Source organism: Salvelinus sp. IW2-2015, linkage group LG5 (assembly GCF_002910315.2).
Source record: "Salvelinus sp. IW2-2015 linkage group LG5, ASM291031v2, whole genome shotgun sequence".
Taxonomy (NCBI): Eukaryota; Metazoa; Chordata; class Actinopteri; order Salmoniformes; family Salmonidae; genus Salvelinus; species Salvelinus sp. IW2-2015.
In genome coordinates this window covers 22,777,530-22,797,451 of record NC_036844.1, presented here as the reverse complement: position 1 = coordinate 22,797,451, position 19,922 = coordinate 22,777,530, and the positions used below count along the sequence as shown (strand labels likewise).

General features: G+C 43.9%; 1 protein-coding gene across 1 annotated transcript; it reads left to right on the top strand.

The window, feature by feature from the left end:
* Nucleotides 1-9,757: 9,757 nt before the first annotated feature.
* Nucleotides 9,758-16,627, top strand: LOC111964072 (bile salt-activated lipase-like). The gene is made up of 11 exons (XM_023987758.1): nt 9,758-9,861; nt 10,410-10,560; nt 10,749-10,868; nt 11,312-11,509; nt 12,476-12,606; nt 13,201-13,308; nt 13,406-13,520; nt 13,746-13,932; nt 15,619-15,819; nt 15,932-16,141; nt 16,289-16,627. The coding sequence occupies exons 1-11, from the start codon at nt 9,790-9,792 to the stop codon at nt 16,461-16,463; spliced, it is 1,668 nt and encodes a 555-aa protein (XP_023843526.1). The 5' UTR covers nt 9,758-9,789; the 3' UTR covers nt 16,464-16,627.
* The last annotated feature ends 3,295 nt before the right edge of the window (nt 16,628-19,922 follow it).

Here is a 19,922-nt window from a genome sequence, read left to right as displayed (position 1 = left end):
GAAAATCTATTTGATCAATCTACACACATGACCAAAAGTATGGGGACACCTGCTCGTCGAACATCTCATTCCAAAATATTAGCATTATATGGAGTTGTCCCCCTTTGCTGCTATAACAGCCTCCACTCATCTGGAAGGCTTCCACTTAGCATGTTTTGAACAGTGCGTTTGGGGACTGCTCCAATTCTCTCTCTGGGAGGAGTGTGACGAGAGGGATGGCTGGTGTCTGTCCCACACCTCTGATGACCTCAGAGATATCATGTCCTCTATGATCAAGCAGGTTATCCGTGCCAAGAGGTCAGGTGAGACCTCTCTCTCTAACACTGYTGCAGCATTAACCTATGATCGACCTGGCAGAGTTTGACTTCATGGTGTTTAGGTGGTTTTGAGTGTGTGTTGAATTGCAGTTCTTTCATAAGAGTTGAAGGAGAACCCCCTGGGGAGGGATAAAACTGTTACAATACACAACAAGTGATGACTACAGTCTTTCTCATAGGTCAAGCTGCTTTTTATTAATGTTCAGATGTAGTGCAGGAAAAATAGTTGTTATGCCTAATTTAGATATTTTTTWGCATATKATTTCCGACATTWGGTAGGCAATTTTTTTACTCAACTTGCCTATATTTAAATAGATGCAGCTTCTCTTCTACCATTTCTCCCTGTCCTGGACCAGAGTTTCCAAAACTCAGCCCCCCCCCCCAAAAAAAAACCAACAACCCAGGACCGAGTTTGGGAAACCCTGCCCTAGACGACTAAATAAAGGCTTGCTCACCCGAGTAATGTAAAATCGATCKGATTCTCTTTCATTTCTGCTTCTCTCACGGAGCGAGGGCATTAAGTGATTGGGGAGAAAATGAAATAACTCTAAAACAGCGGAAAGATTTTCTGTTCAAAATMTCCAAATAACCTCAGTTTGACTGGTTTTAAGGAAATGAAAGGCTGGGAAAACGATCCAACTTGTTTCTGATAATATTAAGTTCTACTTGGATGCATATTTTATGTGGTTGGTTGGAATACTGTCAGCTTTTATATTGCTGAAAAAGATAGCATTTCTACACTCCTGTTCCAGAGACAAAATTAACATTTGGTTTATGAATTTACTGCAAGAAATGCATAATTCAGCAGGAGTTAATATTATGTTATGCTTCATGTGAGAGGTTATAGGCCTACAGTCGATGTCCATTTCACCCATCTGAACTTCAACGGTTCGCTGACCAGGGGGTTCGGCCGCACCTTCAGCGACCCTACGTCCGCTATTGCTGATGTGAAGTGAACTAGTGTGGTCCAAGATTAACCATACTGTAGGCCCAGTCACCATGAGAATACTTTCCTCTAGCTCTGGTCACAACAGTCTGTCTGTCTGAGGTTTTGGTTACTTCCCCACTGCCGGTGTGCAAGTGTGGGCACAATAAGGAGTGCAATCTAGTATGTTAGATGACATGTGGATCAATTAATTGTGAAATAAGTGTGTTTGTGTGAGTATACAGTGTATGTTTTGTTGACTTGTTGATGTAAGATTTAAATCAAATATGGGGACACTCAGTGAATGTTTTAGTCGTTTCTATGTCAATCATGCAGTATATCTGTGCTTTCTGCAGCACCATAGTCTTCTGGACCTGAGAGTTCTGTTACCAGGAGAAAGACCCTAGAGAGTGGAGAGGATGATGATGAAGAGGAGTGACAATGAGATGCAGACAGAGATGTTGGATTATATGTGAGGAAGGACACAGTCTATCCCTGCCCTGAGCAATGGACTGGAATTGTACAAACTTGCTTCGTTCACTGAAAAAACATATATTTTTGTGTATTTGCAAATTAGTGTGAATAAATGTGTTTAAGTTGAGGAGTGATCTTTCCTCCTTTATTGTCCACAATGGAAAAATGTATTCAGGAGAAGTGTATCGGTTGTCAATAAGCTATCAGTTGGTGAGTTTCTGGCTGTACACATAACAATAACCAATGGAAAAAGTGACAGGAAAGACACCTCCCAAAATAGCATGTGTCTGCTATCTAACTCTGTCACCATGCATACTACTGCCGACACCCAAGGTCATATATCTGTACACCATCCACCAGGATGCCATTTGTTTTGCTGTCTGCATATTCTCTGACACCTAACTAATCTATCGATTGTAAAGATTGAGTTTCATGAGCTGCAATATATTTAGTAATGTGATTGAACATCTTACAGACCAGGGTTAAGCATATCCTACCCTGAGGTTTTTCTGTTCTATCTGATCATTTTTGCCACCATCTGGTATCCAAGGTCTAAATCTGTCCCTGGTTAATTAAAAAATGCCTTCAAGGTCCAGATTTGAACTTGAGGGTAGACTCTAGTATAAATGGTCATCTTGAACCAGTTGAAAATAAACATGTTATATACCAGGGCCCACCATGGAAGCTACAATGACAACGTCCCTCCCATGTTTATGTTTCTCTGTTCTCAACTGTCTGGGTAGAGGGGAAGATACCGTATGCCTCCCAGTCAAAACAGTTGGCACATATATTATGGCGAAATTTTGTGACGTTTTTGTTAGTTTTGATCTTCGGCAGGTTTCTTTTCGGCTGTTCGTGCACACAATTTTTTTTCTTGAAGCAAGTTATTTGATTTCAACGGGACAACGACCCAACACACCTCCAGGCTGTGTAATGGCTATTTGACCAAGAAGGGGAGTGATGGAGTGGTGCATCTGATGACCTGGGCTCCACAATCACCAGACTTTAACCAAATTGAGATGGTTTGGGATGAGTTGGACTGCAGAGTGAAGCAAAAGCAGCCAACAAGTGGGAAGGTGCAGCGTGGTTAGCGTACATTTTATTTTATTTGTTAAAATGTCGCCAACAAAACAATAAATAACAAAAATGACCGTAAAACTTACATAAGTGCCACTAACAAAGTCAACTACCCACAACGAAAGGAGGGATAAAGGGCTACCTAAGTATGGTTCCCAATCAGAGACAACGATAGACAGCTGTCCCTGATTGAGAACCATAACCGCCCAAAACATAGAACCACAAAATCATAGAAAACAAAACATAGAATGCCCACCCCAGATCACACCCTGACCAAACCAAATAGAGACATAAAAAGGCTCTCTAAGGTCAGGGCGTGACAATTTCATAGTTTTCATGTCTTCACTATTATTCTACAATGTAGAAAAAAGTACAAATAAAGACAAACCCTGGAATGAGTAGATGTGTCCAAACTTTTTTTCCGTTTTGGTCTTCAGCAGGTTTTCTTCCAGCTGTTCGTGCACACAACATGTTTTCATGATGCAAGTCGAAGTTCGGTAGCTGAAGTCTATGCCCCTTCGTCCGTGATTGTTCAACACTACTACTCCTAGTAGGAGTAGGAACTATGGACGTGATTTGTCAATTAAGTGTTTGCTGTCAGTCAACGAGAGACTACTAGTCTACCCTCGCTGCAGGCCCCGGACTGGGCAACCTCGTTGCGGGCCCCGGACTGGGCACCCTCGTTGCGGGCACCCTCGTTGTGGACCCCGGACTGGATACCCTCGTTGCGGGCCCCGGACTGGAGACCGTCGCTGGAGGCCCCGGACTGGAGACCGTCGCTGGAGGACCCGGACTGGAGACCGTCGCTGGAGGCTCCGGACTGGAGGCCGTCGCTGGAAGCTCCGGACTGGAGGTCGTCGTTGGAGGCTTCCTGCCATTACTCCTCACTAGAGGCTTCGTGCCATGTATCATCATTGGAGGCTTCTTGCCATGGATCATCACTGGAGGCTTCGTGCCATGAATCATCACTGGAGGCTTCGTGCCATGGATCATCACTGGAGGCTTCTTGCCATGGATCCAATCACTGGAGGCGTATCGTGGCCAGTGCATCATCATCTGGAGGCTTGTGCCAATGGATCATCACTGGAGGCTTCTTGCCATGGATCCATCACTGGAGGCTTCTTGCATGAATCATCACTGGGAGGCTTTCGTGCATGATCGGATTTCATCATCCTGGAGGCTCTTGCCATGGATCATCACTGGAGGCTTCGTGCCATGGATCATCACTGGAGGCTTTTTGCATGATCATCACTGGAGGCTTCTTGCCATGGATCATCACTGGAGGCTTCGTGCCATGGATCATCACTGGGGCTCTGCATGGATCACTGAGGCTTCGTGCCATGGATCATCCACTGGAGGTTTCTGGCCATGGATCATCAAACTGGAAGGCTTCGTGCCATGGATCATCACTGGAGGCTTCGTGCCATGGATCATCACTGGAGGCTTCTTGCCATGGATCATCACTGGAGGCTTTGTGCCATGGATCATCACTTGAGTGAGGAGACGTGTGGGCAGTCTGGTACGTGGAGCTGCCACAGGGCTCACCAGGCTGGGGAGACATACAGGAGGCCTGGTTCTGACAGCAGGCACAAGACTCACCAGGCTGGGGAGACATACTGGAGGCTTGGTTCTTGTCAGAGGCACCGGATACACTGGGCCGTGGAGGCGCACTGGAGGTCTTGAGCGTAGAGCCTGCACAACCCGTCCTGGCTGGATGGTTATCTTCGCCCTGCACATGCGGGGCGCTGGCACAGGACGCACTGGGCTGTGCAAACGCACCGGAGACACTTTGCGTAGAGCCGGCGCAGGATATACTGGGCCGAGGAGGCGCACTGGAGGTCTGGAGAGCAGGGCTGGCACAACCCATCCTGGCTGGATGTTCACCCTAGCCCGGCAACTGCGGGGTGCTGACACAGGACGTACTGGGCTGTGGACGCGCACTGGAGACACCGTGCCCTTCACCGCATAACACGGTGCCTGACCAGTACCACGCTCCTCAAAGCGACTATCTTGCTCCAGACTCCAACCCCTCCAAACTCTTTCGTCCCTCTCCACTGCCAACCACTCCTCCCTCAAATGCTGAAATGATGCAAGTCGAAGTTCGGTAACTGAAGTCTATGCCCCTTCGTCCGTGATTGTTCAACACTACTACTCCTAGTAGGAGTAGGAACTATGGACGGGATTCGTCAGTTAAGTGTTTGCTGTCAGTCAACGAGAGACTACTAGTCTACCCTCGCTGCGGGCCCCGGACTGGGCAACCTCGTTGCGGGCCCCGGACTGGGCACCCTCGTTGCGGGCCCCAGACTGGGCACCCTCAGAACCCGATGGTCACTCTGACAGAGCTCCAGAGTTCCTCTATGGAGATGGGAGAACCTTCCAGAAGGACAACCATCTCTGCAGCACTCCACCAATCAGGCCTTTATGGTAGAGTGGCCAGACGGAAGCCACTCCTCAGTAAAAGGCACCTGACAGCACGCTTGGAGTTTGCCAAAAGGCACCTAAAGATTCAAAGACCATGAGAATCAAGATTATCTGGTCTGATGAAACCATGATTGAACTCTTTGGCCTGAATGCCAAGTGTCACTTCTGGAGGAAACCTGGAACCATGGGGGAAAAAACAACAGTTTTAATGGCATTTGTTAAAAGGAGGGGGGATCCCAGCTTTCCATTCCTATTTTATTTATGTATCAACTCCTAAATATGCACGATCTGCACCATTTTAAACAGGGAGTTTTTAGCAGCAGCATGTGAGTGCTCTAATTACATTGGTATCCAGTTTATAATAGCAATAAGGCACCTCTGGGTTTTGTCGTATATGGTCAATATACCACAGCTAAGGACTGTATCCAGGCAATCTGCGTTGCCACAATGCTTGGCCGTGGTATATTGGCCATATATCACACCAACTCGGCCCTTATTGCTTAAATATAGTACTGTAGCATTTTTGCATGTCAGTAAGTGGTTGCAAGGGGAAGATAAGGCCCATTAGTAGCAGTTGTATGTTAATACAGTGTGTCCACAGCTAAATAAGGCACTGGATCAGTGTATTTAGTGGGCTGGGGGTATTCTGACAAAGGCCCTTCTCCCCCGATTGCTCAGTTTGGCCGGGCGGCCAGCACTAGGAAGAGTCTTGGTGGTTCCAGACTTCTTCCATTTAAGAATGATGAAGGCCACTGTGTTCTTGGGGACCTTCAATGCTGCAGAAATGTGTTGGTACCCTTCCCCAGATCTGTGCCTCGACACAATCATGTCTCAGAGCTCTACGGACAATTCCTTCGACCTCATGGCTTGGTTTTTGCTCTGACCATGCACTGTCAACTGTGGGACCTTATATAGACAGGTGTGTGTGCTGTCGTGAAAAATTACATAATCTGTCAAGCTATCCCGTGTTTTACTGCTTAAAGAATAGTCTCTTGTTATGTGCTAGTGTTTTTTCTCACCTGATACAAACTTGTCTTTGTGTGACTTAGTCATAAGACTGGGCATATAGCTGAGATCCGTTTAGGTGTGACCGCGGCATGTGAGACATCCCCTGGGTTTACTATCTGCAGGAAGTCAGCTGTATGGAGCCTTGCGGGAAGGAGCACATTATGGTGTGAACTGTGACAAAATGCAGTTATATACGGTTGAGTCCTCGTGCTATCAACCTCGGGCTATCTTAATCTGCAGAGACAAACCAATCGCCTTTTACAGTATGTTCCGCCCGTTTCCACACTTCTGCTAAACTGCCACGTAGACAAAATAGGTGGTACTTTTTCTATAAAAGCTGAGACCCAACTACAGTATGTTCGTTAAGCTTTACACTCTGAACTAATGGTTGATTGCTTCATTTTTGCAAATCTAAAAATACAGTCACGGAAACATGGCTCTCTCTCTCTCTCTCTCTCTCTCTCGAGATATGTTGGCGGAGTCGGTACAGCCACCGGGTTTCTTCATGCGTCACAGCGACAGAAATAAACATCTCTCTGGGAAGAAGAAGGGCGGGGGTGTATGCTTCGTGATTAATGACTCATGGTGTAATCATAACAACAAACAAGAACTCAAGTCCTTTTGTTCACCTGACCAAGAATTCCTTACAATCAAATGCCAACTATATTATCTCCCAAGAGAATTTTCATTGGTTATTGTCACAGCCGTGTATATCCCCCCAAGCAGATACCACAACAGTCCTCAAGGAACTTCACTGGACTCTATGCAAACTGGAAACCATATATCCCAAGGCTGCATTTATTGTAGCAAGGGATTTTAATAAAGCAAATTTGAGAACAAGGCTATCTAAATTCTATTGGCACATTGACTGTAGCACTTGCGCGGGCAGTACACTGGACCACTGCTAACTTTGCTCTTACCGTCCTATAAGCAGAATCTCAAACAGGATGCACATGTGACAGGAACCATTCAATGCTGGTCTGACCATTCGGAATCCACGCTTTAAGATTATTTTGATCATGTGGACAGGGAAATGTTCCTAGGCAGCCTCAGAGAATAACATCAATTTATACTCTGATTTGGTGAGTGAGTTTATAAGGATGTGCACTGGAGATGTTGTACCCACTGTGACTATTAAAACCTACCCTAACCAGAAACCGTGGATAGATGGCGGCATTCGCACAAAACTGAAAGTGCCAACCACTGCATTTAACCATGGAAAGATGAATGGGAATATGGCCGAAAATACACAGCGTAGTTCGCAGGGCAATCTAACATGCAAAATGTCAGTATAGGGACAATTCAACGGCTCAGATACAAGACGTATATGGCAGGGTCTACAGTCAATTATGGACTACAAAAAGAAAACCAGCCACGTCACGGACACCGACGTCTTGCTTCCCAGACAAACTAAACACCTTCTTTGCCCGCTTTGAGGATAATACAGTGCCACCAACGCGGCCCGCTACCAAGGACTGTGGGCCCCCCTCTCCTTCTCCGTGGACGACGTGAGCATGACATTTAAACCTGTTAACCCTCACAAGGCTGCCAGCCCAGACGGCATCCCTAGCCACCAGCTGGCTGGTGTGTTTACTGACATATTCAATAGCTCCCTATCCCAGTCTGCTGTCCCCACATGCATCAAGATGGCCACCATTGTTCCTGTACTAAAGAAGGCAAAGATAACTGAACTGAATGACTATCGCCCCGTAGCACTCACTTCTGTCATCATGAGTGGCTTTGAGAGACTAGTTAAGGATCATATCACGTCCACCTTACCTGCCACCCGAGACCTATTTCAGTTTGCATACCGCCCCAACAGGTTCATAGACGATGCAATCACCATCACAGTGCACACTGCCCTATCCCATCTGAACAAGAGGAATACCTATGTAAGAATYCTGTTCATTGACTACAGCTCAGCATTCAACACCATAGTACCCTCCAAGCTCATCATTAAGCTTGAGGCCCTGGGTCTCAACCCCGCCCTGTACAATTGGGTCCTGGACTTTCTGACGGGCCGCCCCCAGGTGGTGAAGGTAGGAAACAACATCTCCACTTCGCTGATCCTCAACACTGGGGCCCCACAAGGGTGATGCTGAACCCCCTCCTGTACTCCCTGTTCACCCACGACTGCGTGGCCATGCACGCCTCCAACTCAATCATCAACTTTGCAGACGACACAACAGTAGTGGGCTTGATTACCAACAACGACAAGACAGCCTACAGGGAAGAGGTGAGGGCACTCGGAGTGTGGTGTCAGGAAAACAACCTTTCACTCAATGTCAACAAAACAAAGGAGATGATCGTGGACTTCAGGAAACAGCAGAGGGAGCACCCCCCTATCCACATCAAAGGAACGGCAGTGGAGAGGGTGGAAAGTTTTAAGTTCCTCGGCGTACACATCGCAGACAAACTGAAATGGTCCACCCACACAGACAGTGTGGTGAAGAAGGCGCAACAGTGCCTCTTCAACCTCAGGAGGCTGAAGAAATATGGCTTGTCACCTAGAACCCTCACAAACTTTTACAGATGCACAATTGAGAGCATCCAGTCGGGCTGTATCACCGCCTGGTACAGCAAATACACCGCCCTCAACCGCAAGGCTCTCAAGAGGGTGGTGCGTTCTGCACAACGCATCACCGGTGGCAAACTACCTGCCCTCCAGTACACCTACAGCACCCGATGTCACAGGAAGGCCAAAAAGATCATCAAGGACAACAACCACCTGAGCCACGACCTGTTCACCCCTCTACCATCCAGAAGGCGTGATCAGTATAGGTGCATCGAAGCTGGGACCGAGAGACTGAAAAACAGCTTCTATCTCAAGTCCATCAGACTGTTAAACAACCATCATTAAAACAGAGAGGCTGCTGCCTACATACAGACTCAAATCATTGGCCACTTTAATAAATGGATCACTAGTCACTTTATACAATGCACTTTAAATAATGCCCCTTTAGTAATGTTTACATATCTTACATTACTCATCTCATATGTATATACTGTATTTTATACCATCTACTGCATCTTGCCTATGCGTTCGGTCATTGCTCATCCATATATTTAGATTTACATATTCTTATTCAATCCCTTTAGTTTTGTGTGCATTAGGTAGTTGTTGTGGAATTGTTAGATTACTTGTTAGATATTACTGCACTGTCGGAACTAGAAGCACAAGCATTTCGCTACACTCGCAATAACATCTGCTAACCATCAGTATGTGACCAATAAAATGTCATTAGATTTTTTTTAATAAATTATTTTAATCTGGGTTACAACATTCAACCCACATAATGCGTAACACATTTAATTAAAAAATATATATAATTGAAATCGAAAACTTTGAAAACAATGTCATAATCAAACCGAAACAAACTCAAAAAGCGCTAATCGCTCAGCTCTAGCGAGCACAAACTTTCACATTTGCCTCACCGAGTTCTGCTAGGAGCAGTAAAAACTTAACCAGCAGGCACCTTTATGGACTTTGTCTTGAACAAAACCGTGATGGTATAATATGGGAGGGGCCTCCTCCTGTATAAAAGGTGTGCTCACAGGTGTCTTTGGATGACCGTTATGAAGACGCTGTGGATTTTGGTTTCTGCTGCCCTGTTCCTGGGGTCCGCCTCTGCTGCCACTGTAAGTCCATTTTAGTTGATTTGGTTTTGATCATTTSATCTTTACTGTAATTAAATAAATAATTATATTTTTTWGTAAAACAAATGTCCAAATARCATATTTGTTAATGTAGCTGTTTTAATGTAGCTCTGTTTTTTCTTACTGTGGTTTTGATCACCTCGTTGAGGTGAAGAAGATACTATAGAAATGTAGTTGGACAAAAAAAGGCTACTAAGTATTTAGTTTATACTGAGAAGGTAAACAATAGTAAAACACAAAGGCTTAAAACATCAGAGAGTTAAAAACATCTCCTGCGTTTGTACTGACGCTGCAGGTTTTTTCACATGTTTATCAGCAATGGGTTGACAAGCAGTGTGAATTCAACAGCTGAACATCTTTTTTGCAACAGTTCGTACTCATAAACAACAAAAAACAATGACACTACATCCATAAAACAGCAACTCTGAATAGATTGGTGCCTACTATAAAAACAGTTTCACTCTTTACACATGCACATATTACTGAATGTTTAATGAGTTAGTATCTGACCTTTGGGTGTGGATGTGTAGCTTGGAGTGGTGTACACTGAGGGAGGCATGGTGCAGGGGAAGAACATCAATTCTGATGGACTGTTTCACACCATGGACGTCTTCAAAGGAATCCCCTTCGCTGACAAGCCCGGCAAGTTTGAGAAGCCCAAGCGTCACCCTGGATGGGATGGTGGGTACCAAAAAACTAAATGCCTCAGATGTCTATCCATTCAGCAAGGAATATRATGTTATTTGTACAAAACAATGTACTAATACTGAAGCAGATTGTAAAATAAATATTGGACAGGCATGCATCAGACCTTACTCTTACTAACACTCATCTCAGTTGACTCTGCTTCTCCCTGTGTCTCCTTCCAGGTGTTRTCAAGGCCACTAAGTTCAAGCCGAGGTGTATGCAGCTGAACTTGCTCCAGTCTGACACCCGTGGCCAAGAGGACTGCCTATACCTGAACATATGGGTCCCTCAGGGCAGCAGCGGTATGTATTATGTACAAATGTAGGATCTTAATTTGATCACCCAGTTGCAGTGAACTTGTAATCCATTTGAGGTTTTAAAAAGCTTCTAAAGTTTGTAATTTTCACTTCGAAATTTCAGACCTGATTTTCTCTTTTGAAAATTGCATAAACCTCAACGAAAATGTCCATTGACTATAATCCACATAAGAATTCACATTTGCTGTTGCTGCAGAATTATTTTCCTTCTGAAGCAAACTGGCTCAAATTAAGATCCTACACCTGTGCCTGTGTCTTTACCTGTCACTAGAGTAGGACATCAGCTAACAAGGCATCAGCCCTTGTCTTTCATCCACATATCAAGACATCATATAGTATGAACTGCTGATGTGTAGTAATACTAATAATGACATGACTATATGGTGTAATTCTACAAATGTATTGAAATATCTCTCCTCTCTTTCTAGTCTCCACTGGTCTGCCAGTAATGGTGTGGCTCTATGGAGGTGGTTTCCAGGTTGGTGGCTCTATGGGCGCTAACTTCCTGGATAACTATCTGTATGACGGGGAGGAGATTGCTAACAGAGGCAACGTAATCGTGGTGACCCTGGGTTACCGTGTGGGCACCCTGGGCTTCCTCAGCTCTGGAGATGCCAGCGGACCTGGTAGGTGTCAACCAAGGCTTTGCCTGGTGGGGTGGCGGGCTGGCTAGGTGGGTGGGTGAATGGCCGTGGCACAATCGGTGTCACATCAGCTAAAGTATGACATTGACCTTTTCTTCATGTACTGATTCTCAGGTGACTGAATCCACTATATGAGAATACTGTTTAAGAATAGTGTGTTTGTTTAACTTTTGGTAATCAACTGGCTCGTTCAGAAACTTGAGCCCTTCTGTTGGAGCCAGATGTACAGTATGTTAGTAGGTACATGGTCTCTCTTACATTTACATTTACATTTAAGTCATTTAGCAGACGCTCTTATCCAGAGCGACTTACTCTTAACCCAGAAGTAAAATCTTGAGTCATTTGGTCAGCGTCATGATTGCTTTAACTTCGTGTCCATACTGTATGTGTTAGAAATGGAAACTTCCATCAAAAACAAAGTCTCCAACCTCGCAAAAGGTAACTCAAAAAGAAACTCTACCCATCTAGCCATGGTGTGGAGAGACTTTTTTTGCAGTTTTAATGCAAATTTCCTGAAATTCTACACATTTAGCCAAAACTTAATTTATGCCATGTTAATGATATCTGAGTGAGCGTGACAAACAAAATCAATGGTGGCCCCCTGAAGGTCAAGTCCCCTGGGCACATGCCCTGCATGCACAATCGGTATTAGGCAATGATAGCTGTCTAGACTAACTTACAAATCAATACATTCTTAGCTGACATGGCTAATTGAGTGACTGTCAGTAACTGACATAACAAGAGAAAAACTGCTGATGCACAACAACATTTTGAAATCGCACCTTATGTATTCTACTACTCAAACTCTCAACAGTAAGTTAAGACCCCAGACTGAGTTCCATAAGCGACCGCTTATGCCTGGAGCCGGCCCTGACACGCAGAATCTGCCCACGGGAAATTAGTAGGTAGAGTACTGCTGCTGGCTCACAAAACTGTCTTCCATGTCAGGTAACTATGGTTTGTGGGACCAGCACGCTGCCATTGCTTGGGTAAACAGGAACATCCGTGCCTTCGGAGGAGACCCCAACAACCTCACCATCTTCGGAGAGTCTGCCGGCGCTGTTAGCTCCAGCTTTCAGGTGTGGGACTAAAAAAGGAGAGTAACAGTTTTAATACAGAGGTCTCAGGGCAAAGGTAGTGATGTCAAAATACAAAGAAAGTCTAGTAGAATGATGTTTCTTCAGTCTCAATGTTATATACTCTTCATTAAAATGTCATGATTATTCAGTGTCTTCCTGCCYTAAAGCATACGTTAATTYTCAAAGTGTCTAGTTTCTGTTAACTGTTGRGTCTGTGAAGTTAGTTGGTAGGGTGGTGATACATTTAACAATGAGAACAGTGAGATTTCTGCTTCTTTATTCTGGACCATGATGTCCTGTACGCTACATAGTCAGCTGTTTGTCACAAGTTCCTGAGACCTCGGASAACTCTGTGTCCTGTGTCTAAAATGGTTGATGGAAAACACTTGTATTTCAGACCTTTTTAACGTTGAACTTTTTAGATAGTTAGATATGTGTAAGCATTAAGCAGGGTTCTCCTGTTATGATTGTAAGCAAAGATAGGTACAGATATGCCATTCGGCTTGGGTCCTCTGTCCACAGTAGGCTAGCAAATGATAATGTAGCAAATGCAATGTACTAATTCGAGTTTAAATGTACTTTACTGCCACACAGACACTCTCTCCCCATAACAAAGGGCTGATCCGCAGGGCAATCTCCCAGAGTGGTGTTGCTCTCTGCCCCTGGGCTATCAACAGGAACCCCCGTGCCTTTGCAGAGAACGTATGTGTACTTCTGTAACAATGAGGTGGAATATGGACTGACAGAGAGGGATATTGGCTGTTAAAGGGATGTCTCATCCCCCTTTCTGTCTCTTTAGGTTGCTGAGAAGGTGGGCTGCTCCAAGGATGATCAGATGATGGCCTGCCTGAAACTTATTGARGCTAAGGTTCTCACTCTGGCCGGTTCCACGTCCCTGAGTGGTTCTCCCTCCAGTGAGTYTTCACTTTGATTAATGTACGGGGCTGTGGCACACTGTGAMAAAGACGCTYAGGAGGATGTGATTTGCATGCATTGATGCCTGTAATGATACCTGTATAGATGAGCATTAGCCTGATGCTCACGTCTCCTCAGACCACCATTTTACACAGTKATTTGGTGATGGCCATGTCCTGCCGATAGCATCAAGAGGTATGTCTGTCTCTGCCTGTTTTCTCTAGCCCCCATGGTAGACAACCTGGTCCTCTCCCCTGTGATCGATGGYGACTTCCTGCCTGATCACCCAGGTAACCTGTTCCACAACGCCGCTGACATTGACTACCTCGCCGGGGTCAACAGCATGGATGCCCACCTCTTCACTGGCCAGGACATCCCCAATATCAACAATCCAAGCGCAAACGTCCCTGTGTGAGTGCTTATGCTATGGGCTGATTATTTACCTGGGAGGAAGAGGGCTGATTGGTTCCCTGGGAGGAAGAGGMCACTCTGTTTGTCGTTGGCCATGTGCATGGTGTAGCTTAAATGGGACTGCAGATTTTACAGAACCAACTGAGTCTAACAAGTGGTAGTAGAATCAAATAATAAAGGACAGGGTTATCAGTTCAGCCAGGTCCCTAACACAGTGAGATTCAGAAGAGGTTGTTATATCTGTTGAGCCTTATCTCTAGGGTATCCAATCAAAAATGCATATTTTGACCAATGGGTAAAATAATGTGTCAATTTTGTAGAAACTCCTCTAAGAAAACCAATGGTCCAAACCTCATGTTTCTAGCATCATCCATTAAAAGGTCATTGACGTTTTTACCCTTGTAGGATGGCCAACATTACGATAACTAAATCAATGGAGGCAAGAGAAAAAAAGTTATAAAAAATAAGGAATATTGCACAGCATCGCATCAGCTAGACCTGTCTACCTGACAGGGTCACTTTCCGTTTAACTCGTCATTATTCTTCACGAATCCGTAGGACATTAAACAATATAGAGGTACACTACATGATCAAAGTATGTTGACATCTGCTCGTCGAACATCTTATTCCAAAATAATGGGCATTAATATGGAGTTGGTTGCCCCTTTGCTGCTATAATAGCCTCCAGTCAAGGCCAGTAAAGATTTTTCCAACTCGATCTCGACAAACCATTTCTGTATGGACCTCACTTTGTGCATGGGGGTATTGTCATGCTGAAGCAAAAAAGGGCCTTCTCAAAAATGTTGCCAAAAAGTTGGAAGCACAGAATTATCTAGAATGTCATTGTATAACGTAGCGTTAAGATTTCCCTTCACTGGAACTAAGGGTTTTTGCCCCGAACCATGAAAAACAGACACAGACCATTATTCCTCCTCCACCAAACTTTACAGTTGGCACTATGCATAGAGGCAGGTAGCGTTGGCATCTGTCAAACCCAGATTCTTCCGTCGGACTGCCAGATGGTGAAGCGTGATTCATCACTCAAGAGAACGGATTTCCACTGCTCCAGAGTCCAATGGCAGCGAGCTTTACACCACTCCGACGACGCTTGGCATTGCGCATGGTGATCTTAGGTTTGTGTGTGGCTGCTCGGCCATGGAAATCCATTTGAAGAAGCTCCGGATGAACAATTTCTTGTGCTGACATTGCATCTAGAGCCAGTTTGGAACTCAGTAGTGAGTGTTGCAACTAAGGACAGACAGTTTTTACATGCTGCGGGCTACAGCACTCGGCGGTCCTGTTCTGTGAGCTTGTGTGGCCTACCACTTCGAGGCTGAGCCGTTGTTGCTCTTAGACGTTCCACTTCACAATAACAGCACTTACAGTTGAACGGGGCAGCTCTAGCAGGGCAGAAATTTTACGAACTGACTAGTTGGAAAGGTGGCATCCTATCTCCATAGACAAACATTGACTGTAGAATGGCTGTGCCACAATGGAAGTCACTAAGCTCTTCAGTAAGGCCATTCTGCTGTCAATGTTTGTGTATGGAGACTGCATGGCAGCGTGCTCGATTTTATACACCTGTCAGCAATGGGTATGGCTGAAATAGCCAAATCCAGTAATATGAAGGGGTSTCCACATACTTTTGTATATATAGTGCATCTCTCTTCCTCTTTCTCACTACAGGTCAGACGTGAAACTGCTCTTGAGTTCTTTGACTAAAAAGGGAGAGGCCGCTACAAACAACGCTTTCGCAGAGTACACGGCTGACTGGGGAGATGAGCCAAGCCAGAAGACAATCAAGAAGACCGTTGTTATGATCGAAACTGACTACATCTTCCTGGTTCCTACCCAGGTTGCTCTCTACCTGCACGCCTCTAATGCCSAGTGAGTCTTCCTCATTGTTWCTGTAGCACAGCCCTTCTCACCCAGTTTGTTTCCCATCCTAGCATTACATATCTGATATCTAGTAATTTCTCCTCTCCTTGCCCTACCCCAGATCTGCACGCACCTACTCCTACCTCTTTTCGGAGCCCAGCCGCATGGCTGGGATAGTCCAACCTTACCCCAGCTGGATGGAGGCTGACCATGCTGATGACCTGCAGTATGTGTTCGGCAAGCCCTTCACCACGCCCCTGGCATACTGGCCCAGCCACCGTGACGTCTCCAGATACTTGATTGCCTACTGGACCAACTTCGCCAGGACCGGGTAAAAAAGAGCTGCAYTGCAATCATGTATATSTCTCCCCCACTGGATGTGATTARTGTATAAGTGATYTTTTCCTCACAAATACTACAATATATCTAATGTTCTCACCATTATGTTTTCTTACCATCAACCCCTTTCCCACCACAGAGACCCTAACAACGGAGAGTCGAAGGTGCCTGTGACCTGGCCTGCATACACCACCTCTGGGCAAAAATACCTGGAGATCAATGCACACATGAACAAGAACTACGTCCATGAGAAGATGAGGGTGCGCTTTGTGAACTGGTGGTCTAACATCTTTCCCAGCCTGCCCTCCGTCTGAGGAAGCTCTCACTGAGCACAGGCTCCCTGATGCATCATTCACAGATATACAGATTGGTCTTGTCATGTCACAAATGCAAGGCTACCAGTATCACCAGATGCATTTCTGATTGTAATTTTTTTTTTCTTCATTGACAAATTAAATTAATGCAATTAAGAAGTTTACCCTGTTTTCTGTTTTTAATACTGTCCAGAGTATTTTGTTTGTATTTATCAAGAAATTACCTTATATGGACATTATGAACTCCTACCAAGTAATATTCACATTTTTATCAAATCCCGATGGTGAAAGAAACAGTATGTTGGTGTAGACCTATTATCATCAGAATTTACATGAGTTGTTTTTCTCTGATTAGTTGCAAAAGTTATTTTTGCCACCAAGGGGTATCCACATACTATATGTCCACAAAGTATGTGGACATATATACAGTAAATTTGATATTTCTGTATTTCATCTTCAATAGATTAGCAAAAATTTTCAAAACCCATGTTTTCGCTTTGTCATTATGGGTTATTGTGTGTAGATAAGTGATAAAAAGATGTATTTAATACATTTTCAATTCAGGCTGTATCACAACAAAATGTGGAATAAGTCAAGGGGTATGATTACTTTCTGAAGGCAATGTATGCCAAGTAAAATGTAGTTGTTTAATATTAACTATAGAAGTTTAAGCTATGAAGCCTGTAACAATCTTTGATAAGCTAGTGATGCTCATCCTGTCGAGTTTATCTGTGCGTGTCCGTAGGTGCAAATTATGTGTAGGTCTACTGCAGCTGGGGCGACATTTCAGATACATGTCATAGCGGGGCACATATCTTTCCTGTGTTTTTATATAAACCAATGGTTGAAGTGCACGGCTACATTTCAGATACATTTTTTTTAAACAATTGAACAGTAGTAGGACCAATCTACCTTGTGTTATTAGGGCTCTAAAGCAATACTAGTTGTTGTCCCCCCCATGGATTTAAAATGCCTCCTCAGGCATTTCATCCTGGAGCCGGGCCTGCACACACACACACACACACACACACACACACACACACACACANACACACACACACACACACACACACACACACACACACACACACACACACACACACACCTCTTGACAGCTTGATACATTTTTGTTTGTTTTTATTTGTATTTCATTAAATAAATAAAAAGATTGTTAAGGATAGGCGTCCCGTTAACGGGACAGCTGTAAATCATGCAGCGCCTTGTGTCACCATCGCAGATTTTAGAGAAACAATAAATGTCGGTACATATAAGTGTCTTATATCGGCTGAAAGCTTAAATTCTTGTTAATATAACTACACTGTCCAATTTACAGTAGCTATTACTGCGAACAAATGCCATACTATTGTTTGAGGAGAGCTCCAAACAACAAAACACTTTTTTAACTGCAATAGGTTTGATAATTTCACCTCTAAAGGTGAAATGTGTACTTACATTCTGAAATCTTGCTCTGATTTATCATCCAAAGGGTCCCAGAGATAACATGAAGTGTCGTTTTGTTAGATAAAATCCTTTTTCATATCCTAAAAAGGTCCGTATAGCATGCACGATCGATTTTGTATTTTCACTTGTTCAATTTGCAAAGAAAGGAATCTGTGTAAATCTAACCCTAAACATTGTTTCAACCAGTCAAATGACGTTCGTATGTATTCCTCAGAGATCCTAGAATATAAACCAGACTTCACTATATCATTAGGAGTGTAGTATATCCTATAGGATACAAATTTGGTCAGAAAAATTTGTAAGCAACGCTTTCATGGCACACCGATGACGCGGCCGGTCTTCATTTGATCGACTGTATCTTTGTCAAATAAGCACCAATCGGGGTCAAACAAAGCTAGCTAGATAGCCAGTGAGCTGGGTTTTATGGGAGTATCTGGTAAAACCCTGTATCTGTCGCAAAATGTAGGTGCTAACCTTTTGCGACAGCATGCCTTTTCCTTTTGGACAAAAATTATAAGACTATTCAGAGTTATGAAGTTATGAAAACTGGTTGTTTTGCAAATGTTGAACTTATAATATGGCTACTAATACTGGAAAAGCTAAATCAAAGTCCAAGTATACAGATTTGATGATATTCTTGCAGAAAAATGTAATATGAATGCAAATGTCTCCTTCACGATTTGCCCAAATGTACCTGGGTGAATTCACACTAAATGTCATGTAGTTCGCTCATACTTCAAGTTATCTATCTGACACTTTGCACATACACTGCTGCCATCTTGTGGACACCATCGGAATTACAACCAGAGTAATGGCTAGAACTGGGACCTTTCTCTTGCATTTCAAAGATAGTGGTAGGAAAAAAAGGTTTTCTTTGTATTTTCTTCTACCAGCTCTATTGTGTTATATTCTCCTACATTCCATTCACATTTCCACAAACTTCAAAGTGTTTCCTTTCAAATGGTACCAAGAATATGCATATCCTTGCTTCAGGGCCAGTTAGATTTGGTATGTCATTTTAGGTGAAAATTGAAAAAAAGGGGGCTATCCCTAAGGAATGTTTAAAACTATAGGCTGCATTTCTGTTGAATTTGTGACACTATGCAATGTGTATAACCAAGCTGCTACTTCTCCAGTTGCACAATATTTTCTGTGCTGGAGAGTTTCAGAAAAGCAAACTAAATCAAACTAAGTGCATATTCTATAGTCATAGCTGATGCGAAATGTCCTACATGGCAGTAGGTCTTTTGAATCTGCCGTGAATAAGAGTAAATGCCCATTCTGAGAGCAACACACACACGCTATAGCAAGAGAGCAGGCAGGGGCGAACAAGTAGGCTGTGTCATTTTAATCGTATTGACATCCCTTTTACAGTAGNTATAGGCTGCATTTCTGTTGAATTTGTGACACTATGCAATGTGTATAACCAAGCTGCTACTTCTCCAGTTGCACAATATTTTCTGTGCTGGAGAGTTTCAGAAAAGCAAACTAAATCAAACTAAGTGCATATTCTATAGTCATAGCTGATGCGAAATGTCCTACATGGCAGTAGGTCTTTTGAATCTGCCGTGAATAAGAGTAAATGCCCATTCTGAGAGCAACACACACACGCTATAGCAAGAGAGCAGGCAGGGGCGAACAAGTAGGCTGTGTCATTTTAATCGTATTGACATCCCTTTTACAGTAGCCTATCATACAATAACTGTATAATGCAAATGAATGATAACAGAGTTAAAGTTTGTCTACACACGGTATTGGTCCTACATACAACATTTACAAAAATGTAGGCCTATCTGAAATGCATCATATTGACAACAACTGTCATTTTGCACATAAGAAAGCATTCAATGTTGAAGAGAAGCCCCACGATGACTGGTAGCCCAAGATGCGCTCATTAAAACAGCATACACCTTAACCATCAATTCAGGACCAAGGACAGAAGGCTAATGCCAGTCAGCACGATGAAAGGATAACATAAGAGGCACTTCCAATTTCAGG